General features: G+C 42.4%; 1 protein-coding gene across 2 annotated transcripts; it reads right to left on the bottom strand.

Annotated features, from left to right (window-relative positions):
- Positions 1-11208: 11208 nt before the first annotated feature.
- cpz (carboxypeptidase Z) lies at positions 11209-23584 on the bottom strand. 2 transcript variants are annotated; one of them, XM_050044000.1, is made up of 13 exons: positions 23252-23584; positions 22705-22737; positions 22071-22122; positions 21068-21390; positions 20737-20952; positions 18279-18475; positions 15734-15895; positions 15474-15632; positions 15223-15358; positions 14985-15124; positions 14576-14675; positions 12541-12686; positions 11209-12274 (listed from the first exon to the last, which is right to left on the bottom strand). In XM_050044000.1, exons 1-13 carry the CDS (start codon positions 23343-23345, stop codon positions 12071-12073), a joined length of 1962 nt encoding a protein of 653 aa, XP_049899957.1. In that variant the 5' UTR covers positions 23346-23584; the 3' UTR covers positions 11209-12070. The 2 variants fall into 2 exon arrangements, with proteins under 2 accessions (XP_049899957.1, XP_049899958.1); XM_050044001.1 differs by having other exon boundaries at positions 11218-12274; positions 18240-18475; positions 23252-23408.
- Positions 23585-24591: the final 1007 nt, after the last annotated feature.

Below are 24591 nucleotides of genomic sequence, written 5' to 3'. Positions count from 1 at the left end.
CTATGTAAAGTAACGTAGGTTAGGTTTAGTATAGTAAAGTAACATAGGTTAGGTTTAGTAAAGTAAAGAAATATAGGTTAGGTTTAGGAAAGAAAAGTTTCGTAGGTTAACTTTCGGAAAACAATCATGGCTGGACGTTGTCACATAACGTACTTAAAATAAAGTTACGTAGGTTAGGTTTAGTAAAGTAATGTAGGTTAGGTTTAGTAATTAAAGTAACAGAGGCTAGGTTTAGGAAAGCAAAGGTTCGGAAGTTAGGTTGAGGAAAACAAACACGGTTGGGCATTATCACGTGACTTACTTCACCTAAAGTTACGTAGTTTAGGTTTAGGAAAGTAAAGTTGCTTAGGTTAAGTTTAGGAAAACAATCACGGTTGGGCGTCATCACATTTCGTAATTTAAGTAAAGTTATGTAGGTTGGGTTTAGTTAAGTAAAGTAACATAGGTTAGGTTTAGGAAACAATAATGGTTGGGCATCGTTACTTTACGTAACTACATAAAGTTACGTAGGTTAGGTTAAGTAAAGTAACGTAGGTTAGGTTAAGTAAAGTAACGTAGGTTAGGTTTAGTATAGTAAAGTAACAAAGGTCAGGTTTAGGAAAGAAAACAGACAGAAGTTAGGTTTAGGAAAACAATCATGGTTGGGCATTGTCACACAATTTATTTAATGTAAAGTAACGTAGGTTAGGTTTAGTATAGTAAAATAACATAGGTTAGGTTTAGGAAAGAAAAGTTTCGTAGGTTAAGTTTAGGAAAACAATCTTAGCCGGACATTATCACATAACGTACTTAAAATAAAGTTACATAGGTTAGGTTTAGTTTAGTAAAGTAATGTAGGTTAGGGTTAGTAATTAAAGTAACAGAGGCTAGGTTTAGGAAAGCAAAGTTTCGTAAGTAAGGTTTAGGAAAAAAATCACAGTTGGACATTGTCAAGTAACTTCACCACCCAAACCTACCCTTCTTTACCCCCATTAGCGTATTTGTCACATGATTGTGATTACGTGGGTTATATAAGAATTCTGGTGCATTACTCTTCATAGATACACATACGAACAGTGCATGAGAACAGCCTGCACTGTGTTCACTGCAAACTGAGGAGCTGTCAGCTGCAGCTTTAAATTTTAAGTTTCAAACTTTGGGATAAATCATGTTCACAGCACTCTGGTTGCAGCCTGGCTATATAGGAATGTCTACTCGATTCCTAAATCGAGCCGATCCTAAAGTCTGCATTTGCCCTTTCCAGTATCCTCACGCAAACAAACACACACGAACACACACACGCACACACACATATACACAAGCATACATACACCTCATTCAGTTATTCATGCCCCCCTTAACCTACCGCCCCCACTCACACATACACACAGTCTACTGTTCCCCTGCCCTTATGTGTGCACGTCCAGTGGCAGGCCTGAGTCTGTAATTGCTGCCTCTGTGGCATGGACAGACAGGCGGACTGAGGATTGGAGATGACACGCACCCATTATTAGTGGACCAAGTGCTGTTTTTGCAATTACAGAGGGTTTGGCTGAGCACACTGAATCAGACTCTGGGATTCTCTATTCAGGAGCCATTTAAACTCCAACTGGCTGCACAGCTTCTGTTGGCCGTGGCCTAACAGCGCAGGGCTGGGCCTCTCTGTGAGCCTGAAAATCAGCTCTGATGGGGTTTGGAAAGGATAAGTGAATCAGGTCTTCACTTTCTGAAATGTCTGACTCAAGTGTCCTACAATCCAAATCTTTTTTCTTTTTTTTTTTTTGCAGAGGCAGCACCCAGGTGGCCGAGGCAGGCAATGTAAACAAGTCGGTGAAAAGGCTGGAGAGCCGAGTGTGGACAGCCTGAAGGCAGAGCAGAGACGAAAAAGAGGGCTAAACTGGACATCTTTACCATCCATCACATCGCTTTAAGGCACAACACAGTGAGCATCAATCACTTCAGAGGGATTTAACAGCCAGAACACTAGGATGGTGCTGAAGCAGGGTGGCTACAACACCTGTAAATTAGGGATGAGCACCATTATCTTTATCTGTATCTATTCAACCAACTAAATTATCTGTATCTGTGTTTGTACTCAGAATGGGTGTTTAAATTGGAGTTTGAATCGTACGTGGGTGGGTACCAGAAGTGGGTGGGGCCTAACCAGAAGCTGTTATTTCAAGCCTGAAAATGTTATGGGTTGATCAGAAGATGCTATATTTATTATTTATTAGGAGACTATTAACAGAACAAGCTTCAGATCCTGTTTGATCACAAAAATAAGAGACTGACCAAAGATACCCAAATAAGGATTTCTTTCATCATAAGTACAGCACACCTCCAGGGACATCACCAGGCTTTTAAGCCAAATTTACAGGGTGGCCAAGTATGAAATTACAACTTCTGGGACAACCAGTGATGCCATGAGGCCCCAAAAGACTTGCACATAGGCTAATATTGTGAAAGAGACATCTGTATATCAGTGGATGCTTTTTTTTGAGTGTCAAAACTTCTGTGAAATGACTCGTTTCACTGTTGGGATTTGATCCATTCAGTCTGATAATATTTGTACAGTCTAGCAATGATATAATTACATACCCATTCAAGTTAGTGGTGGGCCAAACCGGAAGTTGGCCACTCAGTCAGCAGAAGTCTCTAGTGTGCCTGCTCTATGGGCCACACGATGCAGAAGATTCAGGTAATTTCATACCACGGAAAAACTTCTATGGAAATGAGTAAGGCCCTGCCTCTAATGCTGTATCCACTTTTCAAAATACGTTAGTGAAGTACGGACACTGACACTTTACTTGGATGGAACTCATCCTCGTAAATAGTACATTTTCTGTACTGATTACTCATTTCATCCAAGTATTTGGCTCAACCCCGCTGTTATACAGCCAAATACACTTGGGGGAATACACTTGTTTGCTTTTTTGACAACAGTTGAATGAAAAGATCAATACTACTCTTAGATTTGTCAGTTATTTGTGGAGCTACAGCTGGGAGACTGTTAGCTAAGCATAAAGGCAGAAAGGGGGGCAAACAGCTCGCCTGGCTCTTTCCAAAAGTTTAAAAAAAAAAAAAAAAATCTGCCTACCAGCACCTCTTAATCTCAATAATTAGCATGTTATATTCTGTTTGTTTAATCTTTTCAAAGACATAAGTGGAATAACAACAATTTGTGGTTTTGCTGGCGTTATGTGCCAAACTATTTCTTGGCTCGGCCACTTCCTGAAGTCAGTGCTAACCTTACAGTGATGACAAGACGTCAGGATGTCACTTCTTCCGGCCAAGAAATAATCTGCTTGCAGTTGTTATGCCAAGCTATACTGACTGTCTCCAGGCTGTAGCTTTACACTATTTTCCTCAAGAATTCCTTTAAAAAAAAAATACAAAAGTTCCCTCCCCTGCACTCACTTAAAAGATCTGTCATATGTTCAGATGATTTGATTGTATTTTCTTACAAAGAAAATACAGAAAAATTGTTTTCAGACTGCCTGCCTGCATGGTTGTATAGGCATTTTGATTACACTTCCAATCCCTTTTCTTTTTTCCTCTCAGAGCAATGGTCTTTTAAATGCACTACTTGGTCAACAAAAGTCTTGATTGCAAGCATTATTTCTAAATACATTTAAATGTACACAAATTCCTTCCAGGCATGATAAAAAATAATCAAGCGACAGGTGCAGAATATACCTATTAGTAAAAAAGTAGCTGAACAATCAGTGCACATACTGTGCAGCTGTATTCTCAGGTAAAGAAGTTCCCAGGAAGTCTAGACATACATATTAGTTCTGCCCAGCAGGTCAGTAAGAGAGGGGGGCTGACTTGGAGCCAGCCAGCCGCTCAGGCATGAGGAGGGTTTGAACCTCTCTGAGTCTATACAGTCCGGTGCTGGGGCTGAGGTTGTGGTTGTTGTGCCGGCAGCCAGTGGCTGCTGCGTACCTGCAATCTCCCTGATGGTAATGCAACATGGCAGCCCCGAGGGCAAAGCCCATACAACTTTCTCAGCCCTCTCTGAGTAATTGGTGACCCCTGAACCTGCCCTTCGTATAAAGGGAGGAATGGGAGGGGAAAGGGGAGACGGGGGGAGGAGGGGGAGACAGGACAAGGGATAGTCAACAGAGACACTGGAAAAGGGGAGACAGGGTCATAAAAAGGAAAGGAAGACAGAAGGCAGGAGAAGGAAAAATCAAGGAGACGCAAGCTGGGAGGAAAAGGTTAATCTCTTTTACTGTGGGTAGTTTGAAAGTTCAACAGAGACAGAAAAAGTCTGCAGCCCAGTTGTGTCCATCACACATTGGGAGCAAACGGGGAGACCCTTCAGCTCCAGTCTGTCCTCTAACTGCATCTTGTATCAGCCCATCTCAAACTATGTTTGAGAAATTGCAAGTAGCATTCTCTCTATTGTTATCAGTATGATCAAAATAAGCAAGTATTGTTAAAATTAAACTGGTCAGGATGGATGCTGGCCATACAAAACACAGAACTTTGGCACCAGAGAGAGGAACCGCGCTTAGGTTTAGGTTATGAAAACACTTTGGCTAAGGTTAGGGAACGCTTGTGGTTTGGGGTAAAGCAAGAAAAGTTAACACATACACTTTTGTGCTTCAAGTCAGCTTTGAATTTTTGAGTATTTAACCAAGACCATAAACTTTTTCTAACCTTAACCAAGTGCTTGAGTCATGTAATGCTGCAATCATGTCATATTGGAGTTACCATAATTACCTGTTTCCTACTTGAAGTGTTTACATCCATGACTTAATCATGACTATGAAATTTGGATTTTTATGAAAGGCTAGATACATTAAATTTCGCTGTAAATAATACAGAAGTGTCTGAAAAAGTAAACAGATATGGAAACCTCACATAAGCCAATGTAAAACCAAATAGATCACTTATACTGTCAATGCATGGTATTTTTAACCCTCATACAACCAGTTCTGTAATCATGCAACTGTCTTGAGTGACCAGAGATATTAACTCTTGCAAATTATGAACATGGGAATGTATTTATTTATGATGTAAAAGGGTCACAAACAAATTCCTGAATATTTGAATAATGCTTTAGTTGTGACGGGTGGGTACTGGGTTGGAAAACAAGTGCTGGTACATTCATTAAAAACATTTACTCATTATGTTGATTAAAAAAATAAATCATAATGCAGGAGGCATTACATTTCTTTGAATTAATTTTTTGCATAAATGAAATACAAAAATGTAATTTATATTCCATATTAAGACCAATGCTCACCTACAACTTATGGAAAGGCAGAAGCAACATTGTACTGGTAGATCAATTAATTAATTGATTACATCCACTGAACACCAAATAATAGCCCATCATATTTGGGGACCATTGCATCCATACAGGCAGTCGTTTCAAAACACTAATTTGCTCTTGAGAGCTACAATTAAAACACTAAACACATCACTACAGATTTCAATATGCAGTGCAGCCATATGGTATGGAGATACTCTTTGTCCTTAGAGCTTTTTATAAAGCTATCTATTCTTTACCCGAGGTGCTTCATGTTCCTCATCTCTATCTTTATCTTTGGGCAGTACATATTAGTCTGTTCCACTGCATTCATCGCTCCGGCCCTGTCTGTGTTGGTTTTTCTATGCAGTATGAATCCATTTGTCTCCACTGATGGAAAATAATTGCAAAGCAAACAAATCATCTCTGCCACATTGAGCAGGCCTCTACTCCTGGGGCATAGCAGCTAGATAGCTACAAGAATGAAAGACGGACCGCCACAGAGAGGAACGGAGAGAGAGAGGAGGGAGAGGAGTAGAGAAGGATGGAGGAAGTTCAGAGCAAAGTGGTTTGGCATTTGCATTATATGTGCAGAGTGTTAAAACAGGTTATGTTAGAGAAACTGATGCAGTCAGATTGAAAGTGACTACACAGGGCATTGGGGAGGCGAAAGAGAGCACGAGAGCGAGAGGGAGACAGAGAGAGGCAGAAACCTCAGTAGAGGTCTGCCAGATGGAAACTCACTCCAGGAACATAAGGAGGAGACATCTGGGAACACACTGCCTTGGAAAGAAGATAATTATAGCATGATTCAAAAATGGCCTTTTCAAAAAGAAAAGCTACAAACGCATCATAACTGTTGGTGTTGTTCCGACTATAGAAGCAGCAGGGTTCATTGATGAGGCCAGAAGAATGATTTTACAACAGAGAAGTTGCTGGACTTTTATGACAACATTCTGCAAGGCCTGTTTAACACTATCCCTGCCATTGAGGACATAATCCGTCAATCTGTGTTTTCACTGTTATAAGACAGGGGGTGCTGTTACACATCTTGTGAATAAGAACAGCACTGCCTTGTCCAAAAACAAACAAAGAAGAAGATCCACTGGAAACTGGAAAAAGATGTTCTTACAGAAATGTAGCAGCTTGTAAACTGCATGACGGAAAGGTTTACAGTTGCACAAGACGTGGAGATGTTAATGGACTCAGACTCCGACAATACCTGTTGATCAACATTCTGAATCCAATTTGGAGGAAGACGCAAACAAATTTGGTGGGATGAACCAGAATCTCCATGACAGTGACAGTGACACACAGGCGACTACAGAGGAGAGGAAGACAAAAGTATTGACACTGAACGATCACTGAATGTGGCAAAGTGTTCCTGTTTTGCCCTAATTCCAAAAAAAGACAATATTCCTAATAAGCTGTTTGCATGGCTAATGAAAATTAATATTCCATTAATAATTCCCATTGGCCACATGGTGGTGCCGTGGTTAGCATTGTCCCCTTACAGCATGACAGTTCCTGGTTCGAACCTGGGGGGGAGCGTTCAAATCCCGGAGTGAAGGACTCTCTACTCCCACAATCCAAAGACATGCAGGTTAACTGGTGACTCTAAATTGGCCGTAGGTGTGAATGTGAGAGCGAATGGTTGTCTGTCTCTATGTGTCAGCCCTGTGAAGTTTTCCACCAGTGGCGGACTCATTCAACAGTGCGAACACAGCCTCCATCTTTCATTCCTTCAACCAACGTCTTGAAAAGGACACTGATGTGATATTTTAATGTGGGCTTTTCTTTTGGTCATGCCTCTCTACCCCACAGGCTTGCAAACTGTTGGTTTGTGCACTATGCATAAATGACAACAAAAAGAGATGACCGTAAACAGGCAAGAGGCCACGTGTTGCAAACTGCAGTAAAAACCCCAGTTGAGACGCAAATTCTGAATGTGCTGTATACATGTCCAAAGAATGCTCCTGAAACCTGCATGATATTGGCATATCCCCTGTGTCTCAAACGAAAAATGCTAAATTTGGCAAAAGGCCTAATGCAGACTATCCAAATGCAATACAGTTTGAATGACCCATATAAAATTCAGAATATTGTCATATGGAATAAGAGTGGAATATTGGTGTGCATGTAAACAGTCATTGACCAGATTTACATGCACACCAATATTCAACTTTTACTCCGAAGGTGCCTGGAAGTATGTAATTATACAGTATCTGGACCACATCTATCGTCCAACTCACTTTGGACGAAACCATGCCCACTTCCGCACAATGAACCTGAATTGTCAGATGTCAAGGTCTGATGACTGGCTGCCAGTCTACTGCATCTCACTCCATCTCACTCCCTGCTGCAAGGAGACTACACAGCTGTAAAGTTTGCTGATCAAGCAGGGAAGAGACTGCTGCTAGCTAGCTAGACAACCCATGGATGTAGCCCATGTCCCCTTCACCTCACTTCCCTCGGACAGTTTGCTGATCCAGCGAAGGTTTGGGGGGCTGTCCACCCACTGAAGGTCTGCATCCACACAATATGACAGCCACAGTAGCTTGGAAATGGAGTATGGATACTTAAAAGGGAACTGACAATTTTTAACCAGCTCTGTGTCACTGCAGTGTAGGCAGTGTGTACAGGCAAAAGACCAGCAGACTTCCTCCAGCAAATGAGTGAACTCTGAGAGCTCACAGCACAGGGGAGTAGCCAAACCCTTGGAGATCCCTGCTTATTTGCCAGCAAAAGTCCAGTTGTCCTCTGCCGGCAGATGAGCAGGAAGTTCCAGGCGCTCCGCGGATGATATAGGGTTGAGTTCCTATGTGTTTTGTGGCAGAGGTGGTGTTCAAAGCCACTGATGAACTCGAGCTGTGCCGTTTCACAGGGCACCTAGTTAGTGCTAAGAGAACTACTCGCAGTAGTAGGCTGGCAGCCAATAATTGGGCTTTCGTCTGGCAGTACATTTTTGTCACGCATAAGTGGGTGTAATTTCACCTTAAGTGGGATGGAAAAATGACATTTGCAGACCTTTGTTCATGTCTTCATCGAATATGTGACATCACATTTTCCTGTGTATTCCCACCCACTTCAAACCAGTACGAAAAGGTCAGATAAAAACACAAATACAGAAATCTTTCAAGTTGAATAAACATAACTGTTCAAAGATGGTTAGAAAGTTGTATGCTCATAAAAAAAGAACAAGGCTGTTGCAGTTAAGTTCTCCATTAAACGCAGCAATACGTGTTTTAATAAACAATCAATGTGTGCTGATTATCACTGTGTTGTGAGTGAGTGATACCTTGTTCTGGGGTTGGTTAACAGGTGGTAACGCACATATCCATAACTGCATGTTCTGCATGTATTGAGATGTCCACTTCCTATAACGGAAGGTTAAAAGGTTCAAAGAAAATGTGAGTATTTATCAAGTCTTAGGGCTGCTGTGAATCTACGCCTATTTGGCAAATATCAAAAGCTACAGTTGAGTCACGCTAAACCCTAGTTACTTCCAGCGTGGCTTTCCAAAGCCTCAATGTTCAAAGGCCGAAGACATTTTGGCTTTCATGATATGGCAACATAAGGGTGCTCATACTACTGCTACAGACCCGTGGCTTCAGTATGAAATGGTCAACCTTTAAGTTTATGACATTTATGTTTAAATCCAGCTTTGTGGGATGTACTACATCATGACGTCAAACATTAGACTTATGTTGACGCAAAAAGTTACTGATGCAGCCCACATTATTTGAGTTGGATTCAGTTTAGTTCACTAGTACACAGTCTCATAACAAGGATGTTTCTCCGCCCACTGCAGACTTGCATTAAGCTCATCATCATAAAATCGGCTCTGAGCATATATGACCAGTCCATAAGGGTCAATAACTACTTTAGCTTCCTTGTTAACTGCATGGATTGCATAATACAGACTACACTATGCAGGCCTCTATATAGTGCAGCTAATTATGGGATATATTATGGATATGAATTGCGCTCTGGCTTAATACACGTGCATACATTAGTTCAAACACAGGTCAGGGTGCTTTAGAAACAGATAGCAGATGGACTGTGAGGTTAGGAGAGGTTGCACGCGATCCAGTCCCCAGCAGATATTATTGATAGACTGCTGTGCATGCTCTGCTCCAGCTGTGACAATTGGGTAAGCTGTAGGATGCAGGTGGTGCAGCTGGATTATGCTGGATAGACCTAAATAAACAGACGCTAGAGAATGTATTGCAAGTATGGATTAATTTCACGTCTGTCATTACTATGCATGACCGTTCATAGTCACTGCACATTGGTCGCTTATTTACATGCTTAATAATAATAATTTTATCATTTTTTTAATCTACCTTAATGTCTTATGTGAATTCCTTCAGCCGAGTGTGCTCATTGCTTGGTCCAGGCACGTTTATAAAGGTTAGGCTCATAATAATTAGGAGTGGGGAAAAAAATCAATACAGCATAGTGTCACGATATGTTTGCATGGCATTATCATATTGATACACTGACGTCTAGTATCTGTTTCTTTATTATATATATTATCAATATTGCAAATACAAATTTACCTTTTGGTAGCCTACTAGAATAATGAAATGTATGTTTTCAGTCTGTTAGATACATGGTGCTGCAATAAAAATGAATGAAGTGAGATTAACAGATTATAAACTTTATCTTAAAACAAAATGTTGACAAAGTTCTCCTTTGAGGACAAAATTAGCAGTTGAAAAAAGGTAATAGATTGCAATATATCGCAATATATGTTATCGCAATATTGCATATTGCGACATGTTTAAGATCCCAATAATATTGCATCATGACTTAACTATCGGGATAATATCGTGGAAACTATCGTAAAGGGGTAGAAATGTAGTTTGATACTGCATCATTGCTACCTGATTTTACATTTTATTTATCACATATAATCATAAATGGCACAACAATAAGTAATAAGTTCCTTTTATTTGTGCTTTAGAAAGAGTTAATACAGAATATGGATAGTATGCCTAAGGTCAAAAAAAGTCTATACATTTCTATAACACTAGGCCTAGACAGCACTGTCATTTTATATAACATTAAAACGGGGTTTTCACTTTAGCAACACAAGATTTTTATGACATGTTGCGAGGATCCCTGCCATGAAATCGACCATTTCATTTCCTCAATAGACCTCTCCTAAGAGAACACACAGGTGTATGCTAACTAATGACGTAAACATAATGGCTGCATGCTGTATAGCTGTGGAGGTTACACAGCCCAGGTACTCACTCGCAGATACAGCGAGAGACTGTTCACCAGGCCAAAACGTACAGCTGACAAATACTGAATGTACTGAGACAAACTGCTTTTATAAATTGTACTTCTGTGAGAGTGAACGGTTAGCTTACCTCAGGGTTGACTGCTGAGGGAAAGGCCTGTCAGTTGTGGGCCTATCTGTCACACAAAAACTAACTTCAGCAACTTTGTCTCTCCAGTGAGAAAGTTCGGGTGAAATGTGCCTACTAGAAAGTTATATTAATTTAATTTAAACTTTTCGCAACGCAGAGCCTGTTAGCAAAACAACAAAAGTGTTAAATTTATTTAAAAAGAAACCGGTGTCATCACAGATACACCACACACCTGAGGGCGCAAGGATACATGCAGCACGCGCCGAGATAGAAGCCCCATATCTAACATAAAAAAAATGTCTTCTTCCGCAAGATCATTTCTAAAACGTGAGCATGAAAAGGATATTAAGGGCTAGACGAAGCACCTTTATTAACCCTGACATTTAATTTTCTTTTCTGATAACTTCTGAGAACTACTTCGACCTTTCACTTGAGACTTAAATCCTGCACAGACTATGAAAGCAAAAAATGAAACCACTTCTCCCCCACGTGTCAAAAAAGCCTCAATGAGTTTATGAAAAAATACATGAATTATTGGATGAATGAAAAGTACAGACACCCCTCATCATCTATTACTAGACTACTCATTAAGTCGCCATAGTCTGCCATTACATGTTCTCTGGCGCCCTCTAGTGGTCAAATGCTGTAACATCCTCTTAGAGCTGAGAAGTGTAAAACCAAGTGGGACCTTTTTTATACTCTTATACACATTAATAATCATTTTTAAAATAAAGAAATGGAAGACGATATGCCACAAATATTTAATATTTATATAATATGCTTGGAAAAATGCTTGTGAAAAACAAAGCAAGAATTTCCACTGTTCACAATTGGCACAGTATTGCTGCTAATCCAAGCTCAAATGTAATGCTCCATATTAAGTGCTGTTACAGGCCCAGAAAATTCTGTCTGTAGCACTTATGCCTTGTATAACATATAAAAATGTGGCTGCAACATACAAGAAATTCACCTGTTGCATATAATAACAAAGAACAGTCATATCTGAGTGAAATTTGTACCCACTTAAAATTTTTTATAAATGTGCACACAGAGACATTTTTTGCAGCTGCCGTCACATATGAAATTGTAATGTGCAATCACAATACTCAAATAAGTGCATACAATTATTTTTGACTGTGAACATCTTTAACAGTTTGACAATTGAGGCATCCATAAATCCTTTATTTCCCCAGTGATTCAATTTATACTTAAAACAAATTAAATGCAGCTGCAAAGCAATATTGGCCAAAACTCCGCTGACAGGCCAGAATTTAATTTGTTGCCTGGTGGGAAAAAAGCCTATTCACATCCTTCCAGGAAGCACTGAAACCTGTGTAGATAGGTTCCTGCTACACAGACGCCTCTAAGAGCACCAGTAGGACTGGATGAAGGACCGTCCATCACCAGTCTCGCTGTGGTATTCCAGGATCTTCATTGTGCTGTGATGCATCTAGACACTTCGCAGGAGCCAGTGTGGAGGTGTAATGCCAGACTGGGAGAAGTAGTTCCACCACCATGGTTTCTCCTCACGCTCTATACCACCCTCACCTATGTCTGGCTCGCTGTAGCGTTCAAACTGGTTGTAGGGGTCGAATCGATCCCATGAGTCAACTGTGGGGAAGAGGTGGTCATCGATATCTGGCTTTATGGGAACCTGGATGCAGGAGGAAGGGGTGAAGATAGAGAGCAGGGCTAATCAGTGGTCATCCATTTAGTAGTCACTGTTTTTGAACTATTTGTGTTAGTTGTGCTTGTGTTTATCTCTACCTGCCCAGGGCCTGCAGATGGATATTAGCTGGTAGCTAAATCCGGTACAATAAATCTCTACTAAAACTACACCGTGCATGGGTAAAAAATAAGATTAAAAAGGATATTTGAATAGCATTTGGTTGAATAAGATAATGAAGACAAAAATCCAACCTTCTCCAGGAGAAAGTCGACACGTCCAGCCTTGGTCATACTGTGAGGCAGATAAACCCTCTTACTGACCCTGGAGTAACCCTTGGCTGTGGCTGTCAGGATGTGAGTACCAGGGTTCAGCAGCCGCCAGTAGTCTCCATCTTCAGCTGGAGGGAGGGGAACAGAACACAGTCATACAGTCAGCATTACAGAAAAGGGGTCAAACAAGTGAAGGAAGAGAGGTAGCAAAGGAATAGCACAGTAAAAAGAGCTAATGTGAGAATCAAAAGGGGAGAATGTACAAATAAACAAGTCTACAGCCCCCCCCCCCCCAACCATATGTTCTATGTTCCCCAGGTCTTCTGTTTCCAGGGTCCAATGTTTCCAGCATCTTAAGTTCCCCAGGTTCTATGTTCCCAAGGTCAGATGTTCCAAAGGACCTGAGTTCCCTGGGTCTGATGTTCCCAGGGCCCTAACTTCTGAGGGTCCTATGTTCCCAGGGTCCTAAGTTTCCAGCTCCTATGTTCCCCAGGTTCAATGTTCCCAGGATCCTGTGTTCCCAAGGTCCTATGTTCCCAGGGTCCAATGTTCCCAAGGTCATATGTTTCACAGCTCCTATGTTCCCCAGGTTCAATGTTCCCAGGATCCTGTGTTCCCAAGGTCCTATGTTCCCAGGGTCCTATATTCCCAGGGTCCTATGTTCCCAGGGTCCTGTGTTCCCAGCTTCTATGTTCCCAGGGTCCTATATTCCCAGGGTCCTATGTTCCCAGCTTCTGTGTTCCCAAGGTCCTATGTTCCCAGGGTCCTGTGTTCCCAGGGTCCGATGTTCCCAAGGTCCTAGGTTTCCAGCTCCTGTGTTCCTAAGGTTGGCTGTTCCCAGGGTCCTATGTTCCCAGGGTCCTATGTTCCCAGGGTCCTATATTCCCAGGGTCCTATGTTCCCAGAGTCCTATGTTCCCAGCTTCTATGTTCCCAAGGTCCTATGTTCCCAGGGTCCTGTGTTCCCAAGGTCCTATGTTCCCAAGGTCCTAGGTTTCCAGCTCCTGTGTTCCTAAGATTGGCTGTTCCCAGGGTCCTGTGTCCCCAAGGTCCTATGTTCCCAGGGTCCTATGTTCCCAGGGTCCTATGTTCCCAAGGTCCTATGTTCCCAAGGTCCTATGTCTCCAGGGTCCTGTGTTCCCAAGGTCCTACAGTATGTTCCCAAGGTCCTAAGTTTCCAGCTCCTATGTTCCTAAGGTTGGCTGTTCCCAGGGTCCTGTGTCCCCAAGGTCCTATGTTCCCAAGGTCCTATGTTCCCAGCTTCTATGTTCCCAAGGTCCTATGTTCCCAGCTTCTATGTTCCCAAGGTCCTATGTTCCCAGGGTCCTAAGTTTCCAGCTCCTATGTCCCCAAGGTCCTATGTTCCCAGGGTCCTGTGTCCCCAAGGTCCTGTGTTCCCTGGGTCCTATGTCATGTCTTGTTTTTCTTCCTCTCTTTTAATTGGTTGATTAAAATATGTTTGGGAGTTGTTCTCGATACAAAATGACTATGTACTGTACCCCAGAACATTGGACCTTGGGAATACAGGAATAGCCTCGTTAGGAAGCTAACTTTTGCTAATTAGCACTGAATACAAAGTGCAGCTGAGGCTGATGGAAATGGTAGTTTTGCGGGTATTTAGTCATAAACCAAAGAATCTGACATATTTAAAGTTTGATGATACTTTTGGTGCAAAAGGAAAAGTTAAGAAATCATTAAAGTTATTAATGTTCATCCTGAGAGGGACATGAATGTTTTATTGTAATCCATCCAATAGTTGTTGAGATATTTCACTCAAAACCACAAATGTCAAACTCATGGTGAAACATAAGATGATCACCAAAGTCATCAGGATTCATCATCTGGCAACCATGAATATCTGTAGTCGTTGTGGACCAACTGACTTTGGTGAACTTTGCAAAATGTGCCTCACAGCTACACCATAACACCAACTTCTTGATGGCTACAATAAACAGCAGTAAAAAATGATCAAAGTTATACCAGCTGGAAAATATGTAACCATGTCGCACTGTGTTTACCTGTGGTGACATCTTTCCTAATCCCCCTGACAGAGATAGTTGCACCTTTTATGCCATTTCCATCACGATCCTTAACGACTCCCTTTATCCCTCGATGGACCTGTTTAGGGACAGGAAGCACAATGGAAAGCCATATTATCTCCTTGTCTGCCTACTTTTGCTTGAGGACAAGTGCCTAAATCCCCTACATGCACTTTCTGTATAGTCCTTGTAAATATAGGGACATAACTTGTTATTAATATTGTTTTCATCCTTTCTGTCCTTGACTTGACACGCAGCTATCATTTCACACATTCCTTGTCAATTATTCACTCTTCCACTATCAGCTGAAATAAATAATACACGGTAAAAAAAAAAAAAGCACACTTTAACACAAAGTGGTCATCAAGCATGTCTCACAGGCACTTACAGACTCCAGAAAACTAAGCAGAGCTTCCTTATTCCTCTTCCATTCTGGGTAGAGCTCAGCCTCAGAGGGGAATTTGTCACAGCCGAGCTCCACAGTGATTTCCAGACAATTGGTATGCAGGTAGTTGAAGTCTGACATACCTGCAAGAGAGACATGTACATAATGAGTTCCTCGCAAGCAATGAGAGCTGTGGAAAAACGAACTCATACATCTCTGTAGAAAAAGTTATGTATCTCACCGCCAGCAAAACTGTACCACAGTGCGCCATTGATGATGCCCCTCGTTCGGTAAAAGGAGGCTCCACACCTGTCTGTGTCATTGTTTGCCATGGTTTCATGGGCGTCTGCGTAGGTACGAGCCAGCTGCTTCAGAGCCTGAACATGAGGTGATTATGTGGCGAGAGAGGAAATCCAGCTGTACTGTTTAACTGAACCTTTTCAGCAACCATTAATCCATCAATTCAGACATCCCTCCATCCTCGCTCCCTACCTGTTCATCTGGGGTGGGTGAGAACATCCTCTCCTCATGCGGGTGTCTAGAGAAGTCAAAGGGATAAGAGACCACCAGATCCCCTCCATGAAGGCTGGCAGACTGAACGAAGGGCAGTGACCTGATCCACTTCATCACTGCATAGGTCTCTGGTGCCACCTACAGCCCAAAAGAAAGCTTGAATTATTGTGGGAGCCAGGCTGATGTTCTGTATCTAATGAGGATGAATCTCTGATAAAAACTAAAAACTACACCCTTACCTTGCCAAACCAGTAGGCGTCAGGGATAGGAATGTGGTCAATGCGGTAGTGCCTACTGCGGCGGTTCCGGTAGAAAATGGAGGTAAGGTCCGGAAAATTGCGGTTGAGGTCAATATTCTGGGCGTTGGCCCGTCCACTGGTCCAACCATTCAACAAGTGACCCTGAAACATTTAGGTTCAAACAACTAGGACTGTTAGAACATGTCAGAGAGTGCGACATTGTTCAGGATGATGTGATGTTAGTGGGAGCATTAATTATATGAAGAAAATATTGAGTAAATGATATGAAAATTAGTCAGAAGTACAGGAAGGAACCTGTTAGACTATGTTTGTTAATTCTGTTGTTAACATGTAGACAAGACCATATATCCGTCATGAGCAAAAGCAGCAAAGGCACTGTTATTGTTTAATATTGGAGGTGAGCAGAAAATGTGTTTGATCCATGATCTAACCATCCAAACAATCATAAAAGGATTTTTGGATTAAGCAAACTGTTGCATATTATTACAAATTATAAGAAGATAAGTATATGTTGTCATATGCAGCACAAATATGGGAACAGTTTGAGGTTTCAGTTTACTCTTTGATACACTAAGTATACCTAAGCAATTACTTTAACACATGCAACAGACAAAATATGATTAAATAAAGTATTTTCGGCCCAAAATATCATAATATTAACAAAAGGTACAACATGCTGCACACTTTCATTAATGTTTTAGCCATGTATTCATTGTGAATTGTGCAATCAGACGGTCTGTCAGTCTAACACTCTAGTCTAGTTTCTGCAAACCACAAATATGTTACATCTCTATATTTCAAACCAATCTGATACCTATGAGACATACAACTTTGACAAATTCATGTCCTTCTGGTCCATCCAAAAAACTTTCTCTCTGAAAACAGAGAAATGATTATACAATAAGGGTGGCATTGTATGTTTCTGTAAACCATGAATGCGTTACATTTGCACGTTTCATACATACCATATGAAATCAACGTTTCTAAAATGACAAAGCATAAAACCTGACATTGTCATCCAGAGGTGGAGGCGGTGGACGGCATGTCACCTAGGCGAAACGCCTGCCAAGCTGCAGACAACTGCTCGTGTCCAACAAACAACAAAACCGGTGTTGATGTAGCATGTCATTGCTGTGTTTCCAGCGGCCTTTTAGGCACCAAACGTGGGTGTTTTGTAGCAACCGTCACTGTTTATTCCAGCAGAAACAATGCCATAAATAGTTGTTGTTTTTTCACTAAGACAGCGCTGTATTTCCTGCCAGTATAGTGGCACGAAAAGCAGTTGTTTTTTTACAGAGACACTGCTGCTTTTCCAGCAGGGATTGTGCCTGCAAAGCCAGGTATTTTAAGCCAAAACATGGTCTTTTCCTAACCATAATCAAGTGGTGTTTCTGCCTAAACCTAATCACACATTAGCCACAGCCTTTCTGTAATGTAGAGTTTCAAGTTATCCATTACATAATATGTGCAAATATATCTGCGGTTTGCTCAAACATTCAATGCCAACATTTTTTTCTAGCAATTGGGTTGAAAATGCCTCACTTGGAGCATTGCCATGTGTAACATTATGCCTGCCAAGAAGATAACAGGCTCTAGAGTACATTTTAGATTGCACATTATGTACATGGACAATGGTGTTTTTCATAGTGGACCTCACAATGTGACACCAGCCCTCTATCAAATGACAGCTACAAACATTTGACCATATGATCAGAGAACAGCACACATGCATGTGGAGCTTGTTGAAGGTGCAGTTACATTGTGTGAGACATTAGTGAATACGTACACAGCATATCCACTAAAAGGTTGTGTCAGTATTGTTATACTGAGCATTAAAATGCTCAAGAGATGCCAATGCAGAAGTCCCACTTTCTCAGGTTTGTCACACTGTTTACAGAAAGTTGGTCTCAGTAGTTTTGGATCCTAAGCCATAATAATGTAAAATAAACAGAGCTGAGGGACTTATGCAAGTGCTAAGCAAGCTAGTGAAGTGATTAGTGTTGAATTCTCTGGTTAGTAGCGGAACAGAGGGTGAAGGTAGGAGGTGGAAGTTCTTGAGTACTCTGATCTCTTACATCCAATTTAGCAACTGAACCAAGATTGAGACACAACAGTGTCAGTTAGACAGTTAAATCTAGCCAGCAGCTTCCCAAAATCACTGATTTACCACTGCTTGTCTTCTTGATCTTGATACCAAAATTGATATATTATCAATTTGTTATAACCTTCAGCATAACATAGTAAAAGCAAACTGTGTTTTTTTTGCTAGATATTTCACATTTGACGGCCTCTATGTCCACACTACAGCATTGTCATAATGTTGCTCAATGGTGTCCCATTTCACAACCCACAAACAATGCTCAGACACCCTCTGCAGAGTACCTCATTCCTCCACCTCCACACCTCAAGCCGGACAGACAGAACACACAGTGGAGTGAGAGCGGATAATGGCGGTTTGTCTTTTCGTTCTGTTAACAGTATTTACTTCCTGGTTGCTGAGCTCCGGGTCATTGTTATCCTCTACCTCTGCGGCCGCCAGCTCATAGCCATCTGGATTCATGGAGGCCAGAAGATGGATGCGGGTGGTGTTGATGATAGTCTGAATTCGGTGGTTCCCCAGAATGTACTCTGAGCACAGGTACTGAGCCAGGTATATGAGCAGCTGGCGGCCCAGCACCTCGTTGCCATGCATGTTGGCCACCATCTTGACCTCTGGCTCCACTACAGTTAACAGACAGAAGCATGGACAGAAACATTGTTAAAGCTGCATTATCTGATTTGGCCACCTGGGGGCAGCAGAACAATCTGTATCCACTGAACACTAAATACCTCTATGAGCGACACCTCTCACAATATGCATAGTAATTTGATTATTTATGAATATAAAAATATTTATTGGTACAGCTTTATAAAAACACCACATGTTGAATTTCTAATTTCTGTGATTCAGTGTTAGCAATTTATTCTAAAAAAATGTAACTGTTTGAGAGAAGGCTTGTAGCCTTTAACTCTGCCAATATGGTATACTGGAAGGCAGAAGGAAAGCATCATCTTTTCCTCCAAGAAACACTACTTAAAGGTTCTGTATGTGACATTCAGAACATTGATGGAGCTGTCAGTGTTTGGAGACATCAATTGAGTCATCAGCTGTTCTACAGCTCCCAATCAACCCATAGCACACCCTCTCCGTCAGCCTATCATCTCACTGCTCCTCACTTTAAATATGGTTCTTTTTCTGCCTGCAGTCCCTTCATGCTGCAGATATGCATACCCTTATCTTGCATATACCCTTTATCTTGCTGCCGCTCAGATGTCCCACGATCACAGATAATCTCCCTCTGGTGTCTGAGCGCCAAAGACTTTGTTGAAACCTTATCAGCACAATTCATCTGTTAATCTGTACACTTTTATTTTGCTTTAAATTGCATCTTTATTTCATTCTTGTGTCTCTCCCAATTGAAATATAGCAGCAAATCCACTATTTACTATGTAAATATATAGTGGCGTAATGGTGTGTTGTAAACTGAGCTTCTCTGTGGTTTGTTGAAATAAACTTTAACGTTTTAGTTCACTCTTATTAAACTGTTTAATATTTACATCCATGACCTACCTGCCACACAATCAAGGAAAATGCCTACGCAGATGACCTGGCCATGCTACTCAGCAAACCATCCTGGGAAGCAGTAGAAGAGGGCCTATCTCCAGACATGAACACCTTGTCTTCATACCTAAAGAACTGGTGCCTCAAGCTCAGTGTAGACAAGACCACCTCATCAATGTTCCAACTCTACAATTAAGAAGCGACCTGCGAAATGAACATCATGGTTGACAACGCCCGGCTACAGTTCCAGCCCTCTCCCACATACCTCGGGGTGAAGCTCGACAGAACACTGTCATTCAAACAACACCTGGACAGTGTCAAGGCAAAGACAACTGCCCGTGCCGCGCTGATACGTCATCTAGCCGGTACCACATGGAGAGCCACCACAAAGACACTGCGCATTTCCACCAAGGCCTTGGTGTTCTCCACCGCCGAGTACTGTGCACCGGTCTGGTGCCGTAGCCCCCACGTCAAGAAGCTGGACACTGCCCTCAACACTGCCCTACGGACTGTCTCCGGGTGCCTGAGAGCCACACCAACAAAACACTTACTAGTCCTCGCTGGTATCGCTCCAGCAGAGGTCAGATGGGAAGCAGCAATGCTGGCCCTTGCCCGAAAGACACAAAGATCGTTATGGAGACACCACAACGCACGCATCAGCGTCTGCCCCGACAGCAATGGACAACCCTCAGGGTGTAGGACGCTTCCGTGCAGCAATGCAGAAATGGGGCCTTGTGGACAGTGCAAGCAGCAGTGTAAGCAGCTGCCCCATATACCAGCCAATGAATGGCGATCGTGGTCTAATCGACCTGGATGATGACACGCTGGACTGGCTTGCATCATTAGAGCTGACGGTCTAAGGACATACGCCAGGAGAAGAAGTTCACTCTTATGACTGCCATTGTATTGTTCCCAGCACACAGCTATTCATAGTGAAGAAGTGCTGATAAACACTGCACGCTCCACCAGCCTAGCACCTAAGATAGTGACTAGCTAAGGAACATCATGGAGCATTAACTAAACAGACCAGAGAAGAGCTCAATGGAGAGTAAATACTGGATTTACATCACCAGGGCTCCATAAACATGCCTCCAAATTAATGCTAATGTTGCTCAGTATCTGCTGGGTGTGTTAATATGCAACGTCTAACTACTGTAGTTCCCCATATCAACATTAAATGATGATGAACAGTGTTTTGTTTACAGCTTGTTTCCACTGCCCCCAAGTGGCCAAAAATCAGTTAATGCAGGTTTTAAGATGGATATTAGTAACTCAAGGTACTGTAGGCAGGAGGATGAAGAAGAAATAGGTGCATTTCTAGAGGAATCCCACAATTCTAACATTATCACAGAGATAATTTACACTGGTCCTCCTTACTCACATAGCTCGTGCTGTCCTGGGTTGTTGCTGAACTCAATAACCAGCAGATCCCTGCCCTCTGTGCTGCGTCCGATGCTGTAGACATGAGAGATATGAGAGCACTTTGCCGCTGTTCTCTTCAGTAAGCTGTACATCTGGGCGTTGGTGGTGTAGGTGAACTGGATGATGGTGCTGGGCTCTTCAGGAGAGAGGCTGGACAATGCTAGCTCCTGTCTGGCTGGAGGAGGGATGCCAGGATTTAGAGAAGGAGAGAAGGATTTGCTTGATTGTTTGACAGAGCACTAAAGGTATGCTTCGGTCAAAACAGTACAACACAACAGCGTGACCTTTACCTCTCATCCCTGCCAGTGGGTCAAAGCAGCCCTCCTGGTCGCCAGCAAAGAAGCGGTCACAGTCTAGGAAGTAGGGCCAGGCCATTTCGATGGCTTCAAAGGCGTGGGCACAGTCCTTCCTCAGTGCATCGCATGAGCTGCGGCAGGGTTTGATCATCTTGTCATTCTGGCAGGGCGAGGCGAGCACAGAGCAGCCGAGGAGACGTATCTCAGGGGAGCACTCCCCGTTGAGCAGGCCATGGATGACGCTGAGGAGGAGGTACTCTGCCCCCGACTCTGCCTCCATGCGACTCTTGTGGCCAAGGATGTTGGGGAAGATGGTACTGAAGCAGCAGCATTTCAACAGAAGTTGTTAAACATGATGTCCACAATGGAAAAGGAAAAACAGCAATGGCTTAAAGGTCCAGTGTGTCAAATTTAGGGGGATATATTGTCAGATATGGAATGTAGTATAAGAAGTATGTTTTCTTCAGTGTATAATCACCTGGAAATAAGAATTGCTATGTTTTCCTTACCTTAGCATGAGTCATTTTAATCTACATCGGGAGCAAGTCCTTGCTTTTGGAAATCACCATGTTGCACCATTATGGTTCTACAGTCTTCCAAAACAGACATACACACTGGCTCTAGACAGGGCCATTTGTGTTTTCGTGTCAGCCACCATAGTTTGCAGCCCCTCTATTACGAAAGAGCGGAAAAAACACATATTTTTTAAACGTGAAACTGCTTTATTCAGTGTTTTTACCGGTTTAAATGACTAGGTCTGTCTGTTTTGGAGAGGAGGAGATCTCTGTGGATATTGCAGTTCCCTGTAAAATCCTCCTGAACAATGAAAACAGAAGGAATTCTAACCGGGAGACATTTCAGCTAGTCGCAATCTGCAATCCTCGCCGCTACATGTCACTAAATCCCCCTAAATCTTACACACTGGACCTTTAAATTTTACTGTTTTTAGTTGGCACTGATTGTCTCACCCACATTAGTGCCAACCTCTAAGACCCACCTCGAGTATTCCATATCATTACAATAGCCCAGGTTCAGCTCTGTGCAGGTAGCTGTGGGAGAAAGAAGGCAGAGAAAGCTGTTAACTCACAATTTTTAAAAGGGATGTTGATTTAATTTACAGTTCAGAAAGTAGTCATTTGGTCATAATTTTAACTGCTGAATCTATAACCATTTTAGGACTCAAAGTAGCTTCATCTTTATAGAGCCTGGCTGAAAGATCAGTATCTGTCCCACCTCTAGGAGCAGTCAAAGACACACTATGATCTATTGATTATGTGCTAGACCTGGCAGGTGTAGCACCTGGTGTTCCAAAATGGAAAAGTACAGTATGGGATTTTTGAAGCTCCATAACTCCTCCCCTGCAGGTTGAGCGCAGTGCTGCTGCAGCTGGTTCTCCTCTCAGACACCAGTTATCTGGGGAGGAGGCCTGTTGCATCTTGCAGTGGCACATGGTATTTCCAAGAATTTGGTTTTCAAGCCCTGTAGGTCAAGTCTAAGCCTGGAAATTAATCGAAGTCTAATTTCTAAGTAGACAGGCCCTGATCTGATTCTGGAGCTTGCATACAAAATCTGATCTTGAAAATCCATCACAGATATGGTTTAATGTAAGGGGGGATTAATAAGCCACCTACGTTTTTCTTCCAACACGCTGTTGCTGCATTTCCCTGTGAGAGAACACATGACAAACAACAAACAGCATGGAATATTAGTGGGTCACAAGTGAAACACTAGGAGGCGACATCTTCAAAAGCAAGAGACGAGCCAATGCAGGGGCCTCTGCTTTATTACTGTTTATGACAAGTCTGGACAAAAACGGCAGGTGACAATGTGTATGCAACATGAAGCCACATCTGCATGATAACGAGACGGTATAGGCCTACAAAGGAATTTGGCTGTAAACGCTGCGAGAGACTGAATAACACAGAATGACGGGTATTAATTAGATCATTTCCAGCATATGCTGTGTTAAGATGTAAATCAGGACGCGTGTGGTGCAGTCTGCCTCTCAGCTCTATCGGCTTTATATTGATTAGGAGCGTCAGAAGTAGGCTCGTCTTCAATCGTCCATGTTGCTCATTCAAATAGGCCTTTAAGTTTTGTTTCCAAGTCATCACGCATTAGTGTCCTACAGTACGCGTATTTCTATGATCCATTAGTCTGAAGTTGAAGTGCTCTTACCTAAAGCTTCGTCTCCTGGGTGACAAGTCTGCTGCGGGGCGCACCAACAACTTTTCGTCAAGGCAAGAAACAGCAGCAAAAGTCCTAAATGCATGTTGGAGTGCAGTAACGGCGGTGTTGTGATGTGGCAGTGTGTCTGTGCGTGTGTGTGTGTGTGTGTTTGAAGCTGCAACTTTCCTGTTCTCTAGGCTGGATGATAATTACCACCCACGGCACGGAAACCTCCTTCTTTTGTCTGCACGGAGCATCCCTGACCCGAGAAAAAAAGTGCGCCGCGCCAGGATTATGGCTCACTGCTGTGCGTTACGAGCGAACGCCGATCATATTTCACTGCACAAAGCTCTGTGTGTGTGTGTGTGTGTGTGTGTGTGTGTGTGTGTGTGTGTGTGTGTGTGTGTGTGTGAACATGAGGAAGAAACGTGGCTTGTGGGGGTGGGAGTGAAGAAAGTTCATGCCTGTTTGTTTGACATAATAAAGTTGCTTCACCGTTTCAGTGCAGGAATAGATCTGAGCACCATTAGTCTGTGAAACCTCGTCAACCTTCCTGTCCTCGCTGTTTTATTCATATGATGATCATCTATTATTATAGCCTACTTATATAGGAATGTATGGTGTGTTTATAGCAGCGGTTCCCAACATAGGGGTAAGGACCCCCTAGAGGGTCCCAAGATAAATATGAGCGGTCACCAGATGATTACAGCAATAATAAGAAAAAACAGCTGCACAAAGGTTTGTCTATTTTTTGATACTTTACTTGACATACACTGTTTTTAAGATGTAATATGATCTTGTCTATGTGTTTAACTAACTGCTTGTCTGCTTTTTATGTTGTCTTTTCTTGTGTTTTGTGTGCCAGAGACAGATTTCAGCCCAGTAACCGGGGGAAATGTTGGCATTTTACGTTTCCGCAAACTACAGATATAGGTTAAATTGGTACATTTCATATTTATTATATATTCTTATACTTATGGGCGGCATGGTGGTGCAGTGGTTAGCATGCTCATTGGGTGGGGGAGCCATTCTATATGGAGTTTGCATGTTCTCCCCATGTCAGCTTGGCTTTTCTCCGGGTACTCTGGCTTCCTCCCACAACCCAAAGAGGATTAGGTTAACTGGTGACTCTAAATTCGCCGTAGGTGTCAATGTGAGCGTGAATGGTTGTCAGTTTCTATGTGTCAGCCCTGTGTTAGTCTGACGACCTTTCCAAGTGTGGGCATTTTAAGGTGCGGACACACCAAACCAACATCAAAGAACTCACGGCGACGAAAGCCAACTGTTGCGTCGTCTGCGTCGCCTCACGTCGCCCTGTGTCAGTGTTGAACACACTACATGGACTACAT

The sequence above is a fragment of the Epinephelus moara genome, chromosome 5 (genome assembly GCF_006386435.1).
Source record: "Epinephelus moara isolate mb chromosome 5, YSFRI_EMoa_1.0, whole genome shotgun sequence".
Taxonomy (NCBI): Eukaryota; Metazoa; Chordata; class Actinopteri; order Perciformes; family Serranidae; genus Epinephelus; species Epinephelus moara.
The sequence above is the reverse complement of the archived record's forward strand: the minus strand, read 5'-3'. Positions and strand labels throughout refer to the sequence as shown.

Excerpts from the sequence above, each read along its gene's own strand:
- cpz (XM_050044001.1), bottom strand. The coding sequence starts at position 23,345 with ATGCATTTAGGACTTTTGCTGCTGTTTCTTGCCTTGACGAAAAGTTGT. Across the intron at positions 18,476-20,736 it reads CCCAGGACAGCACGAGCTAT|TGGAGCCAGAGGTCAAGATG; the intron begins GTGAGTAAGGAG and ends TGTTAACTGTAG. Across the intron at positions 14,676-14,984 it reads TGCTTAGTTTTCTGGAGTCT|GTCCATCGAGGGATAAAGGG; the intron begins GTAAGTGCCTGT and ends GTCCCTAAACAG.